Here is a 23,389-nt window from a genome sequence, read left to right as displayed (position 1 = left end):
AGTACGCCGTTTTGAGGAGAGGAGGCCAGCAGAGACACACTCACGGGCCAGCGGGCGCAGACCAACTCGTCAGCTGGCGGCGCCGTGCGGGGCGCGCTCCGGCGGCGCGCGCATGATTGTCCGAGGCCCGCTCTGTTTATTTACTCGCAGAAACAGAAACACGGCCGATGACCCCCGGCAGCGGCGGCGGCGGCGGCGGCCGGTCCTGGCGGCCCTGCCGATGCCCGCACGCACGGGCCGCGCAGCGCCGCGCCGCGCGCGCCCGGCCGACTTTGTACTCGAAGGCTTCTACAAGCGGCGCGCTCTCCTCTACACGCCTATCACGTCACGTTCGACGCTCCGTTTGCTCTGACGTAGTGTATCACATATGTACAGCGACTAACAGCGTGTGACTACGCGACGCATGCGCCGCGGGAGGGACGCCGAAACCCCACCAAGGTACGAGAACGAGTCCGCGGCGCTCACCAGCCGGCCGGTACGGTCAGACGCGACTCCCACGCACCGACAAAAATCCAGACAGAAAACAGGAAAATGAAACACTGTCGACGAGGGTGGAAAAATACGGAGTTTGTCGTGCAACGTGACACTGGCATTTCGCGGAACAGGCACATGCTTTTGAATTTTCGACAGATGCTTTAGATTAGAGGGCGATGCCGTACAGGCGCGCTGGTGAGCTCCGCTGGCAGCCTGGGACCGCGCGGCCGCCACATGCGCCCGTGTGACGTCATAGCCAATGACGTGTCGCGGGCACCGGGCGGCCGGCGGGCCGGTGGACGAGCCGCTCTAGAAGTGCACCTCTCGCACGTCGGTGGGCGTCTCGGCGGTCTGGTAGTCCCCCGCCGGCTCGGCCGAGGGGTGGCCACCGGCCGGCGCGGCGCGACCCGTCTGCTCGGCCGTGAACTCCCGGATCATCTCCTCGATCTGGTCCAGACAGCTCCGCAGCAGGTCCTGCAACAGGGCACGCGGCCGTCAGGACAGGCCGGGTTGGGTCACCAGCAGTGGCCGACTGTGCTGAAAGTCGAGGCATACCGGCCGGGCAGCGGCCCTCAACAGACCAAACGGATGCCCCCGGTGCCCGGTGTCGCCCCATCTGTTAATGCAAAGGCTGTTCACTTTGCCACGTTTCTTCGGGGTCTTTTGGTCTGTTCAGTATATCGCAGTTTATTGCTCCTTCAAACAACTACATGCCTTTCATCTCACCGGCCGATGAGGAACTATGACGTCATTCAACAGATGGCCGCAATATTTATCCGCTCCGTTCGAGGAAGGGGCATGTCGGTATGATCGCAGCGCGCCGGTTTGGAGCCGGTTTGAGGATCACAATCGTCGAAAGTATCTGATCCTGCCAGTGAACCTAACCAGTCGAGTCCTTGGCGGCGACTCTGGCGCCCGCACCACTGCCCCGGCGAGGCAGCGGGACAGGGGGGGGGGGGGGGCACATGACCGCCGCGCCCCATACGACCGTCAAACGCCCGTCCAGGAGCGCCCTGACGAGACAGTCGTCTGGCCGTCTGCCGGGCACCCCTCCCCCACCCAGCCCAAACGCGCTGCTGGGGGCCAGGCGGCGACCGTACAGCTGATTCCGGACGTGAATGGTGCGGCGGACGTGCCACCCGGGGGCGGCTCCACACCCCAGCTGAGCCATCGAGCACGATGCCGTGTCGGGCGCGGAGCGGGAGCCTGCTGACCGCTCCTCAGCAGGAGTCCGGTGGCCAGGCGTGGGAAGGACCGACTGCTGAGCACAGCGAGAGCTCGAGGGCGGCATGCTCGTCAGGCCCAGAGACAGCTACCGGAGACAACGTTTCCGTTCGAAGGGGCCAGTTCCATCGAAACGTGGGATTCGTACATGCCTTCAACCTGACGACACCCGTGACCGGCCGACCCGAGGACATGCCCCAGAAATGAGGGCAGACAACGGTGACCAGAGCAGGACCCAGGATGTTCAGGGCTCCAACATTTAAAGCCCGTGGAAGTGTCCTGAGGGGGGGGGGGAGGGGCGGACGGGTGGTGGGACCAGTTTGCTGGACCGGGTGAACGGCTCTGCCGAAGGCCAACGCCGCCATCCTCTAAAAAAACGGCACCGCCAGACTCTTCCTCTTCATTTGTTTTCGGCGGCCGGAATTTTCACGCGCGTTACCGACCATGAAAGGGCTCCATTGACTTGAATTAGGCGTCCATTGAACTCGGACAGGGTTTGGTGGGAGCCGCTCGCTTCTCCCCGGCCCCGTTGAACCCCGGCAAGGCCATGGCGATCGGAGCAAGAGAGGCAAGCATGTTTCAAAGGTTGAGGTGCTCAACCATCAGGAATCCCGACCAATAAAAAACATGGCACCTAGGGCCATGTGACCGGTATGGATGAGCCTACCGTAATACCATCGGTTGCAATCATTAGATGGGATCAAGATTGCGTGCTATGCTGTAGGGTTGGGACGCATTTTTGCTACACCGAATGATACGAGAGTGCTGACCTTGCTTTTTTATCCGAATGGGTGATTTGCCGCCTTCCTCACGGAAAGGCCACAGTCGAGACCACATACCACTAGACCGTGCACATCTCCACAGAGGCCAGCGCATTCTCTTAACCTCAGTCAACTTTCAGACTGGTGTTCGGAGGTGCTTGCGTGCTGCCCGTACATCCGCCTACGTCCGGGATTTCAGTGCAGGCACAGATAATAAATATAAAATAAAGCAGATATACCATGTGCGACTGCCAGCGAGCTCCTCAGACGTGGCCGGCGACCGGCGACTGAAGCATAAGAGCCACCTATCTTTCCCCACGACTGACTGTGTTCACGACAGGGAAGAGGCCCTCGTCTGCAGTTGCCAACTGAAAAGGCGGCTCATTGGCAGGCACCCAGATTTTGACACTGAAATCGGACGAGATATGAACAGCAGCCTGACGGAAGGATCATTTAAAGTTACCCTTTCTTCTTCTTGAACACAACGTACCCTTCAAGCGTTCCTGAGGTCGAAAAAGTGCAACCACTACTTTCGCAAAGGAACACCACCCGAACATAATACCACAACTAAAATTGATGAGCGGCAGGAAATACTAGCATGATACGTTTGGAACACATTCTCTGCCTGTCAAGGTGTCTGGCTGCCTATGACTGTCTACAGCCTACAAGACGACGGCAGAAACACAATCGGACCATTCCGCCATCGAGAACGAGCTTCTTCACAACAGTGGGATTGCGATGCCCTTGAAGTGGCATAGCATATACTGCTAACGCGGAAACCCGTCACCGTGGAATCATGACCAGGTACATACCATGCACTATCCATTTTTTCGCTGATGAATTTTATCTACCAGGAATTCCGGGGAAAAGTGCATTCCAGACGGCTCCAATCCAGGAAAGCCAAGTACAGCGCTGTGCAATGCTAGAGTGGGCGACGCAAACAACCATCCCTCTGGCGACACGTGGCCCGTGTCACCCGGAGGACAGCTACCCAAAATGCGTCGACGCCCGGCAGCCGGTCACGCTAAACGCGGCCGTTGCAGCCTACGGCAGACTAGTTCGAGGCAAGACTCCGGAGCGTCCCCCGGCGCCGTGACGGGAAGCGCTGGCTGACTGTTGAGGTCAGGCCAGGTCACAGGCCCGACTTCGGGCCGACGCCCCGCTCAGCGCGCCGGCCGGCTGCTGGCGCGTCCAGCGAGACATGCCGGTCGGAAGACCGGTACGTCTCGATGGACGCTCGCTCGGTGGACGCTCGGTGGACGCTCGGCGGACGCTCGCTCGGCGGACGCTCGCTCAGTGGACGCTCGCTCGGCGGACGCTCGGCGGACGCTCGCTCGGCGGACGCTCGCTCGGTGGACGCTCGCTCGGCGGACGCTCGCTCGGTGGACGCTCGCTCGGCGGACGCTCGGCGGACGCTCGTCGTACGCTCCTCAGTACTCCCGATGGGGCGCGCCGCCCCCAGACTCGGGATGCGCACCAGGCAATCGACATGTCCAGCCTCACCCACTGATTGCCTTGTTATCGGCGAGCAGACTGCGGTAGGACGTTCCGAATGAGAGGCGATCGTCGGAAGGCTCAAGTGACTGATAGTAAGGTCGACAAAAACCTCTGTTTAGAGCTATCCGATTCCAGCAACCAAGGCCACTCGCACGACGTTATTATTAGTACACGCCTTCTCCCTCACGTTAAACGTTTGAATAAATGTTGGTCAGCGTTTTTAGGTAATCGTAGACGTGTGAGACGGCGTGGTTGGTTACCCAGCGGGCCCGTTTTTGCAACCACGTAGTCAAAAACAGACTCTGGCCTTGCTCGAAGCCCTGCTGAGTCCGCTCTTGTTCCAACGCCGCACATCCGGCCCGGGGGAGCCAGTTGGTGCCTTTGAGCACCCGGAAAGCACTTGTGATTACACTCGCGCATTTATTCGCTTTCGAGAGTTTCCCAAGGCTATTGGGCTTCAAGATCGTTCGTGACCTCACAGACTTTATGTCTTTGATGGATGCTTTTGGAATGAGCGAAACGGTATTCAAAGCGGCCGCTGTGATCAATTCGCTCGAGCAGTAGTTCCGCAAATGAAAAGCTCACGTCTAAAGGTATCACAATCGCCGTAAAGCACATTTCGAGGGGAGAGACTCACCCTGGCTCAAGACTGTGCGGCACAGCTCCCCCCCCCCATCCCTTCCCGCTGTCTCGGGACAGGTGACATCACTGACCGTTTCGACGGCGGTGATGCGGTGCAGCTGACTGAAGATGTCGCTCATGGCGGCCTCCCGCCGAGCCGGCAGCAGGCCCTGCACGGCCGCCGCCAGGCTGGCCGCCGCCACCATGCTCGGCGTGTGGATGCTGAACTTGAACTCTGCCGAGACAGCGACGGGCAACGGTCAGTCCACCGACTTCTCCCATCAGGGGGCTGCTTCAAGCCCACTGGGGAAGGGTTCTGGGTCGTCTGCTTTGAAGACAAACTGACGATTGGTCTCTGTGACGTGGATGCTGTTTCGATTGGCTTTCCGAGGCTGGGAAGATCTAATCCATGCCAGAATTACGTAAGTTGTTCTCCTGGTTTTTCTCCGATGAATACGGCTAACACTGCTGTCTCATGCATGCCAGAATCGGGAAAGGTGGGAAAAAGTCGACCAGTGACATGTTGCACAGCCACTTAAGGACCCTGATTGAAAAATTATTAAGTTTTTCAATCAATAAGCGTACACGCTGATTGTGTATGCATTAACGGTTACAACTGCACACATATTTCTCATGTTGTATACCTGTTTCACTGGCTTCAGTCATCACTAAATGGATGCATCCGCTCTCCAGTGTCACCAAAACCCCTCAGAATGGAGCCGCCAGCAAACCAGACAAGCCACACCACATTGTCAGTCGACGCCTTGAGATCGTAGCCCGAGACGAGCGGCCATTTTCTCTGCGTGTGGCGCCTCCGGGCCTGTCGGGGGGCCGCCGTCTCCCCCACATTCCAGCGGGCCGGCAAACAGACGGTGGCAGCGCCCGGTCCGCACGGCGCCGGGCCGATAAGGGCGCGGCCATTCGTCAGCGAGACGTGGCGTGGCAGCGGGTCAGCCAGATAGGACGCGGCAGCGGGTCAGCAAGCCGGGGCGCGGCAGCGGGTCAGCCGGACGGGCACTGCACACCGACCGCTCTAGCATGTGCCCGTGAGCCATCATCGTTCAGCATAAGGCCGACCCCCGAAAGGGTGTTTTAGAGACACTGGCTGCTTATGATAAATGACACGCTGATTATGTGTATTCCCGGGTTGACTGCACAGGTGTGGATCCGGGCAGGGGCAAATTAAGTCACAATCAGCGCGAAGGAAAACAGGTGGCCGACAGCGGCGTAGCAGCAGGGGCGCTGAGTTGACCCAGGCCGCTATAACACTCGGGTTATCTCGGATGAGGCCCCAGCGACAACAACGTCAGACTTCGGTCCAGTCCCACATCAGTTGCAGGGGCATAGCATAGCTCCCACATGTGGCATCAGCACCAGATGGCCCCATCCACAGCAGACGTACGCCCTCCTGTCTGGCCTCCGCCCGACCCCGTTCACAGGCGGGTCCGACCTCGCCGGCGGGCGGACCTCTCCCGAGCGGTGGGAGACGGCCGGCGGCCGGGTCACCTCCCTTCACCCCGTTCCCACCGAAAGTGGCGCAGACAGGTGGTGCGCCGACAGCATGACACAGTGCCTCACAGCGCGAGCGGCCGGCGACAACACACACATGGCGGCGCCTCTTCGGCGCGCGGCGGCCACCCAGCCCGCTCGGCCCGCATCGGCCTTACAGTGCGCGCGCGGAAGGGCTCGGCAGAAGACGGCGCAGGAGCACCGACGCGGCAGTGATTGGCCGCGTTTTGAGCCGGCACACTGTCGGTCTGTGAGTAATCCGCGGAAGGGGTTCGCCGAAACTGGGCCAGCGCTTGATCTCGGCCAGAATGAATGGGCCGGTACGTCCCAGTTCCGCCGGTCGGGGAACGGCCTCGGGCGCAGGACGCGTACCGCAACGGCCAGCAGCCTCGCGCGCTGGGCGCTTGTGGGACCACCAGCCGCGTGCTGGGAGCGTTCGACAGCCAGCGTGTGATGCTATCGCCAGTCAGACCTCTGCAAGCCCGGTCGCTGCACGCAAGCATTGGGCGCCGCTGGCGAGGGGTGACATTCCAGGCGTTGAGCTGGACATCAATACTGATGACCTGGGCACTGGGTTGACGCAAGACACCAAACATTGGCCGTACAGGGCCTCTTAATGCCGTTCTCAATAGCCGAGTGTGTCCGCGGCCTCGCCACCACAGACCGTGACTGTCCCCGAGATTGTGACCGGGTCCGGGTCCGGGACCGGGTCCGGGACCGGGTCCGGGACTGTGACCGAGACTGTGACCGGGTCCGGGACCGGGACCGGGACCGGGTCCGGGTCCGGGACCGGGCCCAGGACTGTGACCGGGACTGTGAACCAGTGTGTGACCGGGACAGGGTCCGGGACCGGGTCCGGGACTGTGACCGAGACTGTGAACCAGTCTGTGACCGGGACAGGGTCCGGGACTGTGACCGAGACTGTGAACCAGTCTGTGACCGGGACAGGGTTCGGACCGGGACCAGGCGTGGCTCTGGCGCCCGGCCGTGACGCCCGGACGCCGCCCGCGATCCTGATCTCGGCCTAATCCCTGCACCACAGCGCACGACGTCCGGCCGGCCGACCGCAGGGGAATGCCTGAGCCGCGCCGGCGCACCGCGAGCAGGCGGTCCAACGGTGCGCCGGAGCGACGCCACGCTCTCAGAGCGACGTCGCTCTGCGCTCCGTCCGCCGGCCGGCGGCTGACCTCTGCCGACTGCCGCGCTTCGTCTGCGCGCACAATACACCCATTCATCAGCGGCCGGGCAGCTGATGACCCGGTTCGGCGCAGGTCCGGCCGGCGCCGCACGCGCGGGGGTAAACATCGTCACGACGAACGCGGTCAGCGGGCAAACAGAGCGCGCCGCGCGCCGCGCTTGTCAGGTCCGCCGGCGAGATGCGAGGCGGAAGGGCAGGGAGCGCGTAATCTTTATGGCGGCAGGAGGGGCGGCGTCGCGCTCCCCGCAGAGCCAGTCCGTCAGCAGAAGATCGCGCTGTTTCAACAGTCGGGTCAGCTGTCGGTGAGCTTGGCTGTGTACGGAACGCCGCAACAGTAACGTTATAGTTACTTCCTCGTGCGATCATGACGTTCGCGCAAGGCACGCAGAGCGCAGGTCGGTGTATTTTCAATGTTAGTTGTGCTTGAGTCGGCTACACATCTTGAATGGCGCTTTCGCCCGCACCACCGAACCCTGGCACCGAGACCGATGTCATAACAAGCTGCACTGCCCCAGGCCTTCAAAATGATATTTCGCATTCGCCTAACGGTCCTGTGACAGTCCTCACTGACAGACATTTATCACTCATCCTGTTGAGAGCGCGTCAGCCCCAGCAGGCGCCGGTCCGGCGTTTATGCCGGGGACACCACACAAAACCCTGGCACCAGCGCGGGCTGTCCAACACATCTCCGTACACCCCTTGACACGATAAACACGGCCGGCCGCCTCACTTCCTGGTGTCGCGTCCGCCTCTCTCAGGGGATCGGCGATCAGCCGGGTGGTCGCCCCGGTCAGCTGACGACGGGGCACGCCAGCTGACGACAGGTCGCGCCAGCTGACGCGTCCTGTTCCCCGGGGGCAGGTCACGCGGCCGAGATCAAAGCGCCGCCAGGCGGGCGGGGGGTCGTTCTCAGACACCCCCCACGCCGCGCCCGGTACGCCTCGTCGCTCTCGCAGCTGCGGGCCGTCAGCCGGCCGTACAGCCTCCTCAGCGACGGCTGCAACCGACCATGGCACACGCCGGGGGACGGGACATCGCCGGCGGCGGCGCTGACCCGGTGGGAGCTCGTGCCGGTGAGCGGTGAGGACGCCGTCACCGGCCAGCGCCGCGCCGGGGCGCCGCCGCCTCTGAACGTGCCCCTGACGCCCGTCTCCTGTCCCGAGCTCCCAGCAGCTGGGCACGGCTGACACCGGACAGACGGGTCCGCCGGAGTGACCGCTGCGCCCCAGACGCAGCCTCGGCGCCGCCGGGATCGGCCAATTCGCCGACGTAGCGCGGCACCCCCTCCCCCGGCCAGGAGTCCCGTCACGTGTCGTTCTCGATGGAGTGTCCGAGTGCCGAGTCCGAGAGTGAGAGGGCACTCCAGCTCTAACGGGGGGGGGGGGGGGGCGCCCGATCCCGCGCCCGAGACGGACCGCTCAATGACGGTACCACGGAACATGCGTGTGACGGGGACGGCACCGAGGTTGTCCCCCTGCAGCGACCGGCATGTTCCAGGGTGTCCGACCTAACCCACCACCACGGTCCAAATGTTTTGCGAGTGCGGTTTGGCGGGAACGGAGTTGTGGTACGAGTCACTGGTCTAGGGGCTGTGCAGCTGCGATGAATGAAGGCGGGGCCACAGGAAAACCCAAACTCCGTTTCTTCATCATTCCGGGTGTCCTGGGGCCAAAGGTCCCTCGACCACATGCAATTTGAGAAACGTGAAGCCTTGTTTTGAAAACGTTAATCGTTTTGTTCTGCAGTCTTGTGTAGACAAAATACAGTATGTGGGAGTATAGCACACTCTGCCTTCGGCCAAACGAAAGGAACCGTCCGTCCGTTCACAAAATAACATGAATGGATCCTCACGGTTTTTATCAAGGATCACGCCAACGACAAGCGTGACTGGTTTGAACGCAGATATCCATTGACGACCAAACCTTCATCACACACGCTCACCCACTTCGCCACCTGACCAGAGGAGCTCTGAGAACGCTGACAGCCGATCTCGCCGCAGCTGAGTTGACCCGAACGTCCGAAGACGGTCCAAGGTTCGCAGCTGGGTTTGGCCGGCTCGCTCGATAACCGGCGATTTTTTGCTGCACGCCTATGATCTTTCCCAGGGCACTGCGCTCCGCCGTCGCCAGTTATCTGAGCTCGAGCGCTCGACCTCCCGTAAACACACCACCCCCCCACCGACAGCGAGATGTGCCCACCCAAAATCAATCACCTCAAACTTGAGATGGAAATTAATCAGTTTTTGCCGGCAAAAACTGACCCATCATCGAGCTAACAGCGACAAGGCGGCCCTCGGGCAGCTTACTATCAGTTTTTCCTAAGTTACGCGACAAAAGAGAAGCCGTTTTTTGGCCAATCTCCTTCGAAAGTACGGCGAGCTTCTCATGAATGTGCCAGTCACGTGGGCTGGAGTCGAAGGGTTCGGTCACCGGCCAGCTATGGCAGCACCGTGTCGCATTTAATGGCTATTCTCAAGACGCAATACCGGACGCACCCAATGATTCGAAAAGGTGCTAAATCGTAATATGTCGCCTAAAAGACAGGAGAAAGGCGCCACGGTTATGTTTATCTCCAGCAAGCGACCACCGACGGCGACACAGCTCCGGTGAGACCCACGAGCCGCTGCTTCACACGACACAAGCGCTTCACCGGGCCCGCGGGCTCGGCCTTGGCCACGAGCCTTTATTGTAGCTGTGTCATTTCGCCCAGCAATTACGCGGCCGGGAGGCGCGGTCGAGTTGCGCCAAACACATTCCAACGCAGCTCCAGCCGTTCAGCGGCCCTCCGCGGTGGCCACTCGACGACGCGACCGTAATCGGCCGGCAATCGACTGGAAGGCGGAGACGGCGCCCGCTTCCGGCGCCGGTCCGGTGCCGGCTGCCGCTCCAGCGCCGACCGCCTGTCACGTAATGGTGATCATCACGCTTGCCACTTTATTAGGAAACGACAGGTGATCTCAGTCATCCGCCGGGCGGCGGTGTCATCGCCATAAAGAGAACTCGCGCCACGTCCTCATGGCGCACTTGTCCTTCACAGTGGCGTAACGTCCCCACGGTGGCTCGCCAATTACGTCGGCGAAGGGGAGTAGAGCGCGGACTGCTGTCCGTGGGTCAGTTGCGTCGCCGAGGCGTCGCTTTGTCCGGTTCGGACGGTTTTTCTGACTGGGAGCTCTCGCCGTCACATCGAGGCTCCATTCGGTCAGGAAGCGCTAAAGGCTTGAAGGGGTTCCAAAGCATGGACCCAATGAGGTTTTCTAAACGCACCCTTCTGCCCTTGACGCGCAGAAAGGAGTGGACAGCGGACACATGCGACTGGAATGCGCGCCGTTTCACCTGCTTTCATCACGGACAGCTGGACGGCGACACCGACACACCTCCCCAGAAAGCACCTGAACTCGTCTGAGGACATCGCGAGCCAGCGCGGGATGGAGAGGACCATTTTTTAGATTTTCCGGTCGGTTGGTCGGCGGAAGCAAAGTTCATGGCCAGCGGGCCAGTGCGGGACAAAGGGCGTCGAGTCCGCCGGCCCAGTCACCGCCGCGGCGACCGTCGGAGCCGGGCCGACCGACCCACATGAAAGAAGCCCGACCGGTCGCGTGGGCGCCGCGATCGTCTTCACGGCGTCACATTCCGCTCCCGTACCTCCGACCGCCGCGCCGCCACGGCCACAGGTGCGTCGGGTTACGCCTCTTATCGGGGCAGCCAATGGTCAGATGTTTAAAGCTTTGAATCATGATCGGAAGGCTGCGGTTCAATTCGCACCACTCGAAGCTTGTTGCCGACCTGCATCCGGTTAGTGGCGACATAAGTGACACCACTGTCAAGCGCATTAGCAAATAGCCCAACACGCAAGTCGCCCCTCCCTAGATGGCGACGACCTGGCGGCAGTGAGCGCCCCCTAGGCATCCCTCCGGCAGAGCTGGATGGGGACGGGCGCGGTCGTGGCCGTCGGGACGGCCCCCGTCCGCCTGGCGGCCCTCCATCCGCCTCCGACCGGTCCCGGCCACCGCCGGATGCGGCAGCCCGTCACCCAGGGGCAGATGACGGCCGATAGACGCGTACGGGGTCTTCACCCGGAGCGTTCACCTCTTCCCCGATCTCCACACAAAGAAGGCGGCCTCCCCACACACGGTGCCACCTCATCGGCCGGGCCCGCGACGCGGTGTTTCACTGGTCTCGTGCTCGTCGTTCGACAGGCATGTCCGGCGGTGTAATTCTAGGGCAACAAATGGCGCACTACTCCTTTCAGCTCGATTGCTACATGACCAGCTCAGTCATGCCACATCAACAGACCAATGGGGTTATGTTCATAATGCACAGAAAAAGTTCGACAGCACACTCAGTCCTTTACATCGCACCCCACCATTACGAGAGCTGCCTGCGGCGGGAGGAGTACGGGCGCTGCAAGTCAGCAGATAATGCCGCACCGGACCGCTGCCCGCCCGGCAGCCGCCTCCGTGTTATCGACTCCGCTCGGAGACAAATGGGGTGCATTTGCCCAGCGGCCCCCGGCTAGCCCGCAGACAGCTACCAATTCCGGGCACAGCGGCGCACGGGTCAATGAGAAGCGAACTCCATGACCGGCACAACCATGAAAAAACGCTCCATCGCTGGCGCCTTCCACCCGCTGGGCGTTCTGTGCGGGCTGGGGTGGAATGCGGGGACTTGTTTGGCTGAGGAGGCTGGCTCGTGTCTCCAGCAGCCACTGTGCCCAGGTCCCTACTGGCATCGTTCCTTACGGGAGCGGGGAGGAGGGGACGTCTCCAGATGTCCTCTGTCTTTTTACAGCCGGCAGGTTCAGGGCCTGCGCGCGAGGTCGTTGACAATGGCAGCGCGGCGCCGGCTTCTCATGACCTTGTCGCGTCGGGCGGACCCCGCCAGCCAGCAGTTAACAGCCAGTTACACCTCCCGTGCCGACCACTTTCACACACGGGGCCTAGAGCGCCGAGCGGCGAGCGGCAAGACCCGGCGGGCCACACACGCCACCTGATGTCCGGCACGGTCACAGGGTCGAGCGGTCCACCACTCCGGCCGCTCCTGGCGTGGAAGATCACTTTTTCTGAATGTCAGGACGGTCCATCGTTCACGGCGATTTCACGTATGATCAGTCCGTAGATCTTTGAGAGAATGCTTCACCGCATAGTTATAAAGCAAGTGTAGGATGGCAGACACTAACTGAGATACTCCGGCCAGAGAAAAACCCAACACATGTGACATTATGTGAACAGAAGTGCCCAGGCTGGTCCATGAAACGATTACGGTGGTCAATGAAACGTAATTGAATGAGCCCACTTCCAACGCAGTTCGAGTGTTCGTTAATTAGTGGAACCGCACTAGTATGTTTTACATTTTGGTGCCCGATTTTCGTCGTCGTTTGGCCTTCAACTGGTCATTTGGGCAGCCATGTACGGAATGTTTCGCCTCCCAGATATTCCTAGCGGGCACAGCACTAAATGCCGCGAACACCCACTAGAAAGGACACCATACACCACGAATTTCACAGCCTACGAAAGGCCGGTTAGGTGAGCTCACTGCGCTCACAAAGGAGGGCGGCCAGGCGCCGGCCCTTTAGCGGCCCATCTCGGGCTTCAAAGAGTGATTCTTCCATACACACCCTTTCCATGGCTAAATTTGACATCGGCTTTTTCAAAGGCGTCTCGTGTGCGACACGGGGTCACACTAGCCTGAAAAATCACCGGATACGAGCTTTGAAAGGCAGTTTATCCGTCTGAGCATGAACGGAATGCCTGCAAAGGGGCTTGGGATGACTTATGTGTGGAAGCATTTCGGCATTCCCCAGCTTCTCGAGAAAGACATTTATGGGACATTCCAAGCAGGTTCGAGGCGTATTTTTTCTGATGAACTCAGAAAATAAGCACGGGTAATGTTGCGCATCAGGCGAGGATAAACTCGAATCAAATATCTAGACCAAACATTTCTCTTAAAGCGTATGAAAGCACCATGCCAACTGACCCGGTAAAAACTTTTTAGAAAAGCAGAGTAACCTGATTTCGGCGCAATCTATTGCTGGAAATTCACGAGGGACGAAACGCTGCTTACGTGTTACATTACAGCAGATATTTTCCGAACTATCACGCGATATCACGCATTACGTTAGCGCAGGCAAGCTATGTTCACCTGAAGCAGGGCGCAGCGTATCGATATGCTGTCCTCATACGGATCTACAACAAAATCGATACGCTGGCCTCAGCGTCGGGGTTCATGCTCTTCAGGGACCAATGGGGCGCACAACATCAACCAAGCCCCAGCTTGGCGAATGTCAATATCACAGGATCAGCAACAACGGCATTTCGGACATCGCGCCAAGCCGAATCACGTCGCCGCTGGCCCGGCTGTTGCCATGGTGACGGCCGGCGCGGCGGCGCGGCCGGCCGCCCGGCCGACAACTGCGCAGGCGGCGCCGCCGGGCCCAGGGGCTCCTCCGGGTTAGAAGGGCCGCCAGACAAAGACGACGGCCGCGCCGTATGGGGAGGCCCGGAAACCCCGGCTGACGGAGGGGGGCAGCTGGTGAGCGCCAGGGGGCGGGACCGTGGCAGACCGAGTCCGGCCAGGGGCGGCGCCGAAGGACACCCGTGCCGGAGACAAGCTCCACTGACAAGTGGAGTAATACGGGGGTGACAAGTGGCCGCAGGGCGGCGGCGGTCTGATCGGGTTTCCTGAGACGGACCGCGACATCTGGCACGTGCTCCAGAATCCCCGCTGGCCACGCCCACTTCAGCGCCGGGAGATCATATTCGGAGACCGCTGCGTGGCGCTCAGTCGTTCAGAGGCCGCCGCGCCCGTCTCTGCGGTGTCAGAACTGACCACCGTGTGTGGCGTTGCAGTCTCGTCCCACTGACGTACCCTGTTCCTAGTTTGACTGGCCCAATGCCGCTCGGAAATGCTTATTCACGCAGGACATTTGGGCGCACCCGAATGGCCTACGTTACACGTGAGGACCTTGTGTTGAAGTGGACATGGGTAACCCGCCTGCCATGTGGCGCCCATGCCTGACCTCTGCGTGGGCCAGACTGACCTGTGTTGCACCAGAAGGCTATACGTGACCCTGACCGGGCCTTTCTTGAGGCCGCTGTGGTCAGAACGTGACCCGGACTGACCTGTACTGCACATGACGATGAAGGTCTGTGCCTGTCTCCGCACGTCAGGTACCCTGGAGGGCGGCAGGTACCGCTCGAGAGACAGCCGATGGAGCAGCGGGTCCAGGAAGTCGTGTGACGTCACAGCGTTGATTTCCCATCGCAGCCGGTGGAGCACCAGTAGTTCCCATTCCTGCAAGAGGTCAGGTCAGGTCACGTCAGCTTACTATGACTATGAGGCAACAGCAATGCCTCTCTGCCACGGGTGATGTCAGCATTAGCAGGAGGCGAGCACATGGGGTGACCGCCGTGCCCAGTCCACCTTCGAGCTGCCGAGACTATCAGCTATAATCTCCCTCGTCCGCCGTATCAGCACCCTTAAAGGAGCGGCATCGCGCCGCTCTAATTACTAATCAAAGCAATATTCAAATTATCGCGCAGACAGCCGGCGCCGCGATGCGAACGATATGCCGGGGTCTGTGTCGCCAGCTGGGGCGGAGCTGATGCGGAATCAACGGCGCCGACACAGCTCTCTCTCTCAGACCGAGTGCTCGGCCGCCAAACCGCCGTTTGCCGCCGTCTTCGGGCCGGGCCGCGGCCGGCGGTGGCGGCGCCGCCAGGCCGCCGACACAGGCGGCTCCGGTCAGTCGGGTGCCGGCAGGTCGGGTGGACGGCGGACGGCGGACGGCGGACGGTCGCCTTGGACCCCCTCGGTCGTGCCGTCGCGTGCCGCAGATGAGCACCGGGCGTGACGTAGGAGGGAGGAGCGAGCTCGGCACCGCAGGAGAGAGGCGGCCGTGAGGACCATCCGCCCCTGTTCTGCACATGGCGGCGGATCTTCCGCAAAGCCGCTTTGAATACAGTGCTCCCGCCCGTTCGACAGTCTGCTGCATTCGAAATCAGCTGACTCTCTGACCGATTCCGTGTCGACGCGGAGCTTGTCGGGCCGGTTCGGAGCCGGCCGAGCCGTTCTGGCCGTGGAGCGGTGCCGTCGCGACCCTGGGACGTCCCGCCAAGGTCGCCGGGTCATGGGACGGCGCGCCATTTAAAGGTTGCGACACGGCTGCCGGTGTGGCCGTCAGCTCGCCTGCGGCCACAGACCTCAGCGGCGCGTCAGCGGCAGCCAGAGCGCATTCCCGGCTGCCGGAGCCGCCGAGAAGGGCGCAGGGCCGGGGCTGGCGCCGGCGGCGACGGCGGGCGCCCGTCAGCCGGGCCCCGTCCGGCCGGTCGGCGAACGTGCAGTCCTATCGGCATGACGGTGCGTGGAGCGCCGGCGGCGACAGCGCGCACCTCCGCAGGTATGCAGGAATCCGGCAAGGCGGCGACGCTGCAAGGGAGGCCGTTCGCCGGGCCATCTGGTGCCGGGTCATCATGCTGATCGGCAGGAGAGCCGGCGGCACGCCGAGCGGCGGTGAGAGGCTCAGGTGGGCACACGCCCGGACGGTCGTCCTCATCGGGCCCGGCAGCTGGACCGCGATGGGCGGCCCCGCGCAAAGGGGCACGCCCGAACGTCTTCGTCAACTGACCCCGATGGATAGGCACAACATGCGGCGCCGGCTGGATGGACATGCTCAGATCTTCCTCTGAAGTGACCCCGCAAGATGGGTCACGGCACGCAGCACTGGCTGTCCAGATGGACACGTCCAAACGGACGCACCCCTTGAACTGAGCCCGGGTGACGGATCACAATAGGCAGCGCTGGCTGTGTCGTCCGTCTCTCTTTCGTTTTATTCGGCCCGGCTCCAATAAACGGGTGCCCGCTATTAATCCCATCGGAGGATTGCCGGTCATGAGACGGTCCTGGGAGGGCGTGACGACGTTAATTATGTCCGGCGACGAGCTGGCGGTGACGGCTCGGAGTGGACGGCGTCACACGGTAACGTGACGTCACACGGCGCATACCAACGGGACGGAGGGCGGGCGGCTATCAGGGAACGTGCGACAAACACACCGAGCACCGGAAACACAGCAACACTCAGCGCGACTACCGTGAGGTTCACATTCTTGTCCATAACGACGTAATAATGCGCCCAGAACGACGCCCAGCTTACTGAAGCGAGAGCTCGGCGGTTTTAAGATGACAAAGACTGTCCTCTAATTGCAACTGGGGATCCGGTGGACCTTGCGTGAGCAGTGCACCACGAAAGTCGCTTCACCCCACCACCGGGAACGGAAATTGCCTCCTTCCGGTGGCAGCTCCGGGAAGTACCAAACAGGTGGTGCCGTCCCTTTCAAAGGAACAATGCTTCAAACATTATTCTAACAGAGACGGAGTGGCGCTGGGGGGTTTTCTGTCCGGTCTACGGGCTGTTAATGGCCGACCAGCTGCAGGCCAATGCCATATCGTGGTCACCGCATTACTAGCATAAAAAGACGAGTACGAAACGCTAGGAGGATCACAATTTGATCCACGCATAGGCACCTGCGGCACTAAAATTTCTAAACGACGGGCCAAGCTCCGCCGCGGCGCGCAGAATCGATTACGGAAACCTTGAACAAAGCGTTGAACTCTTTTCTCATTTACGAAGCGGCCCCCCACGGCGCCGCCGGGCACTCTCTTCAGCTGGCGATCGAAAGGCTGGAGCGATTCAGCTCCAGCCCGACATGGTTACGACCGTCCTGCGGCTATTTCGAGACGTCGTCATTTATAATCTAACCTGGGGATGGGGAGTGCCCGGGCCGATTCCGAGAGAGGACAACAGGACAGCGGCTGGAGGGCTGTGAGCCGAAGACCGCCATGCAGAGGGCGACGAGAACAGGCGACACCGTCGGTAACTACAGTGCGCGCGAAGTGAAGAGGTAATGAACTGTTACAGGACGAGACATGTCGACACACCGGACTTGTATCGGACGGCAGCACCCATTACATAAAGAGGAGCCAAAAAAGGCGAAAAACAGACCTCTGACTGACGGATGGTCATTGGCGCATATCACGAGTCATGTACAGAGAAGGATGAAGACAGCGTGTAAGCACAAAGAAATGCGTCAGACGGAAAGATAGAACCTTAAAAAGGCACCGCGACGGAAGACCACGACTATGGGAGAGAGCAGAGGGACACGTAATATATTCTCCGCGACGAGGCAAAAACGCACGGCCATGAACCTGACGGGAGTGATTTAGCTTCCAGAAGAAACTGGTCCTGATCTGATCGCGGTGGGAGCCAGGATCCGCGAACACAGGGTCGTGGCCGGACACCGCGCGCTTTAAACTTTAAACGACCAACGCCTCTTGTGATACCGCACACATTACACTATTTTACTGCACCCTTAAAGCCTGGTGGGAGCTAATTAAACGAGTCCAAAAAAAATAGCGGAAGCCTACGGCGGGCGGATGGGTCACATTCCGAATACCCCACATAGCTCAGCGCACGTTGACAGGGAGGGCGCGTAGAGGTGCATGAGGCATGACATGAAAACGTGACATGCCGTGGCATGGTGGGGCGCAAAAAAAAAATGTTAGCAGGGACGATCAAAGAGCAGGTGTCTTTAAAGGAGGGACTGGGGAGGGCCCCACTCGGTCACCGGGCGTGGGTACAATAGAGATAGAGAAAAATCGTAAACGTTAGGCACAATCGAAACGGCGTGACATTATGTTCACAGCTTTTCCAGAATCGGGAATCACGTCCCCGCCTTTTTTCTCCGGCTTTTCCCTCCAACGGATTGGTGGGCCAGTGCTGAAAACAAGAAGTTTCCACAGACAATCTCGGGTCAGCCTATTGCACAACGATGTAAAATCAGCGTGCCGAGACAGAGGCGTCCGTAAGTAAACAAATCCTCACATCGCACTGGCCTATTTGGAGAGGAAGTGTTTCACCGGGCTTTGGCGGGACCCCTGTCTCAAATGACACGCAGGATGTTTGCGTACGCTCGCGGATATATAGGTAAGACGGGTGGGGAGCCCGCAGCGGAAGCATAAAAACTCCCCCGGCACCAGTCGGGAGAAGGAGGATCGGGCCCGGGCGGGGAGGCCTCCCCTCCTGGCCTTGTGGAGAATGCCACGAAATGTGTCCACACTTCCTGCGCGGCACTCTGCCGACGGCTGCGCCATGTGGCCAACTGGGAGCGCTCCGAAACGAACAGGCTGCCGAACCTCCGGCAATAGATTCCACCTGCTGAGCTGGGACGGCCCGGCGGCTCACCAGGCAGACACCGCTCTACCAGACGGAGTCCGTAACAAGGTTGTCTCACGGAGCGGCCTGCGTCCCTCACGGCGGACGCCGCGTCTCATCAGCAGTCGGCGGTCTCAGCGAGCTCATCAGCGGTGTCGGCCCTGGCGCTGACTCAGACCTCAGACGCCCGTCCATTCATTCGGACTGCAGGCCCGACCGGCGCGCCGTTTATTTACCGTGCAGGGGAGACCGGAGCGCGGTGCAGCGCTGGACCAGCGGCGCTGTCTGGGCGCGACCTCCGCCTCCGGTTCACGGCGTGAGAAGCGGCGCGCGGCGGCTCGCACGGCTCGCGTACGGCCGCCCATTGCAGAGGCGCCGAACGAGTGCGGGCGGGCCGCGTGCTGGGAGATTCCGGCGCTGGATTCCCGACACGGCGACCGCAGCGTAGCGCCGGCACGTACGCGGCGCCGCCGGCCGGTCCCACGGCGGCGCCGGCACGGACGGCACGAGTCGCGCGCCGCGGACGTGGGTCGGCGCACAGCCAGCCAGCGCCGAGACCCAGCCGCCGGCCGCTCCTGTTTCAGGCGCTAGGCTCGGCGGCGCCCGTCTGGCGGCAGCGGAACGGTCGCGCGTGCCTCCGGGGCGGGTCACGTCGGGCCCGGGGCGATTGGCGCCCGTCGACGGGGCGGTGACCTTCCGGAGTCGCCCGTCTCACCGGCCGACGGCAGACCAGAGGGAACGTCAGGAGGGACCCGTGAACGACGGCCGACGACGGATGCTGGGACCGTCGGCTCCACAGGCGACTGTCGGCCACGGGTCGGCAGCGTTGCCCGGAGGCAGGAGTACCCGGCGCACAATGGCGCAGCGGAGAGGGCTCACGCTACCCGAGCGACGCTCCGACCCCCCCCAGACAGGCGCTATGTGCAGGCCACCGAGGACAAGCTTGGCCGCACCGAGCGGCCGAGGAACAAGCCATCCAGTACCGACCCGGCGGTCCGGTACCACACGGACAGTGAGCAATACCCTTTTAACACCTGTCACACCGCACAAGTTAATCGATAGTTAGCCCTCGATGCTCGCAATAAATATGTGGTTGCTAGGCGCTTAAACGGAGCCCTATCAGCGACTCCGCTTTAATTCCGAATACGTCCTTTCCTGAGCAGCATCACGACAACCAAAGGTACTGGCCAGAGTCGGCGCATTTTTGCTAACTGACGCGCCGATGGCGGCCCTTATCGCGACAGTTTACCGAGAAGTGAAAGTGCACCATCCACTGTCAACGGAAAAGTTCAATTTGCCGCTTCTAAAAACGGTGACGGAGTCCCCGAACGAAGCGAGTGTGTCACGACTGGGTCAGCCGTGAGTCATTGTGTCAGGTCGGACTAGTCACTGTGTCAGGTCAGACGTGAATCATTGTCAGGTCAGCCGTGTGTCACCGTCAGGTAGCCGTGAGTCACCGTCAGGTCAGCCGTCACAGCCAGGTCAGCCGCGAGTCACTGTCAGGCAAGCCGTGACTTACTGGATAGCCGCGAGTCTCTGTCAGGTCAGCCGTGAGTCACTGTCAGGTCAGCCGTGAATCACAGTCAGGTCAGACGTGAGTCATGTCTGCTCACATGGCATATACATTACAAACAGCCTGGCCGCGACGGACCAGTGTTTATTGCACGGCGATAGAGCCGCGGTGCCGGCCGACGGCCCGACGGCCGCCCGGCCGCCAACGGCGCACAACTTCATACGGCCACCGGACCGCGGACGTGGTGACCGCAAGGGCGCCAACCGCGCGGCACCCGGAGTGAAGACAGCGGTGCCGCTGTGTGATGTGTCTGTGTGTGTGTGTGTGTGTATGTGTGTTTGTCTGTGGGCGTGGGTGTGTGGGTGTAGGTGTGGAAATGTGCAGCTTCTGCCAGTTGGGCTCTCAGCTGAGAGACGTGCGGGGAGAGCATCTCTTGGTACCAAGTTACAATGATTCGTGGAGATTCAGCGGCCCATGAGCAAACGACGGAATATGTGTGGTTCACTTGCATCAACGAGTAAGCCGATAAGTGTTTGCGTTGCGCCTTCTGATGTCCGACCGACCACAATGCCGTTCGGCTCGTCAATAATGCGAGCGCCGACGCGGGGTTCCCCGAAAGGTCAGACGCAGCTCTGTACAGGTCGCTGCGGCTGGGCGTGGGCGCCTGTCGCGCCATGGGCGGTATCACCACAGCCACCGCAGGACAGGCCGCGCCGTGCCGCCGCCTGCAGTGTGCAACTCAACACGCCCCCGCGCGTCGCCGTTTGGCGCCAAAGGCGCAACGGTCGGCCAGTCGGCGCCAAACATGCCCGCGCTCAGCTGAACCGCCGCAGCGGCAGGGCAGATCCGGCTGGCGCGCGAGAGACGGTCCCAACGACCTCGCCGTCTTCTTCTTTGGATTTTGTGTCTATCGCTGGGTAAGCCACCACAAGCAACCACCGTTGCGCAGGCGATACGTATTTTATGGTAGAGGGAGCGCTGCGTAGATTGTCACGCATCCCTTCTCGGAGCGCGAGTGACCATGGTGGTCAAATCCCCTCCAGGGGCCATCGCGCGCCGCTTGCGATTCTAGCCCCGGCTGCTCACGTGACAGTCTGAGATCCCGGCCATTCGGCAAGCACGTCCACCGGTCACTAATGCATGCAACGCATCCGCCAAACGGAGAGGGTACTCACAATGATGTCTGGAACTGTGATGCTGTTGTCCGCGCACTGCACAAGGACCTCGGCCGGCAGAGGGCGCGTCTCTCGCAGTTTGGAGCTCACAAACAGACAGACTGCGCCCAGCAGTTGCAAGTGGTCCTTTTTTACGTTCGTCACACTGAGGAATCTGTCCAACAAGTTCATGGACAGCGGGAACACATCGTCTTGACAGCGCTGCTCCTCGCACACCTGTCGACGACGAAACACGCTATGACACCGACGCCATACTGACGTAAACAGCACACGAGAACAGGTGACAACAATTCTGACGTCACCTGAAGCTTGCTGTGTCGCGGTGTCTTTGAATAAAGCCGGCTGCACAGACTTGTGCTACGGAGTGTCGCAACTAAACAGTCGAATGCGTACATAATAATTGGAGACCGAGACTGCGGTAGTGTGCAGTTCATCTGAAGGTTAATAGTGGACATGATGAATAAGATGCCGCTGTGGCCTTCAGGACCGTTTGGCTTGTCTGGCTAGGCATCGCAATTTCCTGGCCCCGCAAAGGTGTGAGTGATTAAGTTGCTACCACAGTTACGCGATTCACTATTTGTGGAAAGCTCTTCCCATTCACGAAGGCCGGGCGGTGTATAATGTGGAAAAATTATATCCATACGCATGCCAAATATGCCTTAAAAGGCGTGCCAGGATGCGAAAATAAAAGCATGGCATATGCAACAACAAAAAATCCAGAGCAATGTAACATGTCACCTGCTAAACGACGAACGATTGGTTGCAAAGATGCAATTCGAAATCGGCTACTTGGCACCTTCGAATAAAAGTAGACGCAATGGAAGGAAGACAAGATTGCATACGCAGCTTTTCTACCTCGTGCACAAACAGGTCTGAACGAAGAAACACGCCGGTTATGCTCAGCAAGCCACTCACCTCCACCATCCAGTACGCCAGGATCCTCCGCATTGGCAGCTTCACCTCGTTCTGCACGCACTTGAAGTAGGAACAGGACGGCAGGTAGCGACTCTCCGTGTCCAGCAAGTTGGTCAGAACTCGCCTGTCGTTGACCAGGGCCGGGTCACGGATGGCCTTGCAGACCGGCTCCGCCCCAAACACTCCCGTCTCGCAGCAGAGCAAGCTGTCGCCCAAGTCACACGACATTCTGCAGCGGGCTCTGAGACGGCGAAGGCGAGCCCGATCAGCCGCGCCCAACGCCAGCAGCCTAGAGTCTCGATTCGAGTCGTTTCGAGTCGATGGTCGGCAGCGGCCCCAGCTGCACCTCCCCTCCCGAGCACCTAGCCCGGAATGACAACAGAGCGGGCGGCGGGCGGCGGGCGGCGGCGGCGGCGCCCCGCAACAGCTGATCGCCCCCTCCCCCTTCCCGCACCCAGTCTGCACTGCCGGCCGTCAGCCAATCAGCTGCCCAGGCGGTGTCGCCGGGCGGATGGTCGCCTTCGCGGCGGGCGCGGCGGCCCGCCGACGGGCGAGGAGGACTGGGCGGGGGGAGGGGGGAGAGGCGAACGGGACAGGGCGGTACAGCGCCAACTGCCTGCCGAGAACAACACCTGATTGCCGATGTCTGGGAGATGGCGAGTGCGCAGAGATCGCGCCGGCTTGAACCAGCTCGCGCCGCGTCGTGCAGACACGTGAAGGTCATCTAAGGTCACGCGGTGCTGCAGTGGCGACGGCGCTGGCAGGCGCTTGTGGCCGCGCGGAAGCGCTAATCTCCCCACTGCCGGTGGCAGCGCCGTTACAGACCACGAGAACACATTGTGTTCTGTCCGCCGCTGCATTCTGCTCAATGTGGTAAACGGAGCGTTTTTTTTTAGCACGTTAGATGTCGCATTGCTAATGCTATTGTGATCGGACAAGGCAACTTCCCACGGCGTTTGTTTGTCGCAGTCAAACAGCTGTTTTTTTTTATTTTTGCTCCAGGCGACCATTCTGCCTACGAAAAGTTCGTAGAAAAAATAACATGGCTTAGCAGGGGGGCGATACGAATTCTGCGACGTGTAATAGCCCACATTATCCGCGCTGTTAGGCGCCAGTGCAATTTTAGTTTAGGGCACAGACAGCAACGTGCGACCATCTTGACAAGATCGTAATGGACTAAGCACAATTCCAGACTGGCCGATGCAGTCCCCTCTCTTCCCCTCCCTCCCTCCCTCCCTCCCTCCCTCCCTCCCCGAAGCAATATTTATCAACATCTTGGTGCACCGGGTTTGCTCCA

General features: G+C 60.7%; 1 protein-coding gene across 1 annotated transcript; it reads right to left on the bottom strand.

Annotated features, from left to right (window-relative positions):
• On the bottom strand, window positions 1-22,450 carry LOC119091661 (G1/S-specific cyclin-D2). The gene is made up of 5 exons (XM_037214474.1): window positions 22,093-22,450; window positions 21,178-21,393; window positions 14,402-14,573; window positions 4,670-4,812; window positions 1-948 (listed from the first exon to the last, which is right to left on the bottom strand). The coding sequence occupies exons 1-5, from the start codon at window positions 22,318-22,320 to the stop codon at window positions 784-786; spliced, it is 924 nt and encodes a 307-aa protein (XP_037070369.1). The 5' UTR covers window positions 22,321-22,450; the 3' UTR covers window positions 1-783.
• Between the last annotated feature and the right edge of the window lie 939 nt (window positions 22,451-23,389).

This window comes from Pollicipes pollicipes, unplaced genomic scaffold (assembly GCF_011947565.3).
Source record: "Pollicipes pollicipes isolate AB1234 unplaced genomic scaffold, Ppol_2.1 Scaffold_3447;HRSCAF=4054_pilon_pilon_pilon, whole genome shotgun sequence".
Lineage (NCBI taxonomy): Eukaryota > Metazoa > Arthropoda > Thecostraca > Pollicipedomorpha > Pollicipedidae > Pollicipes > Pollicipes pollicipes.
This window is presented reverse-complemented; position numbering and strand designations above follow the sequence as displayed.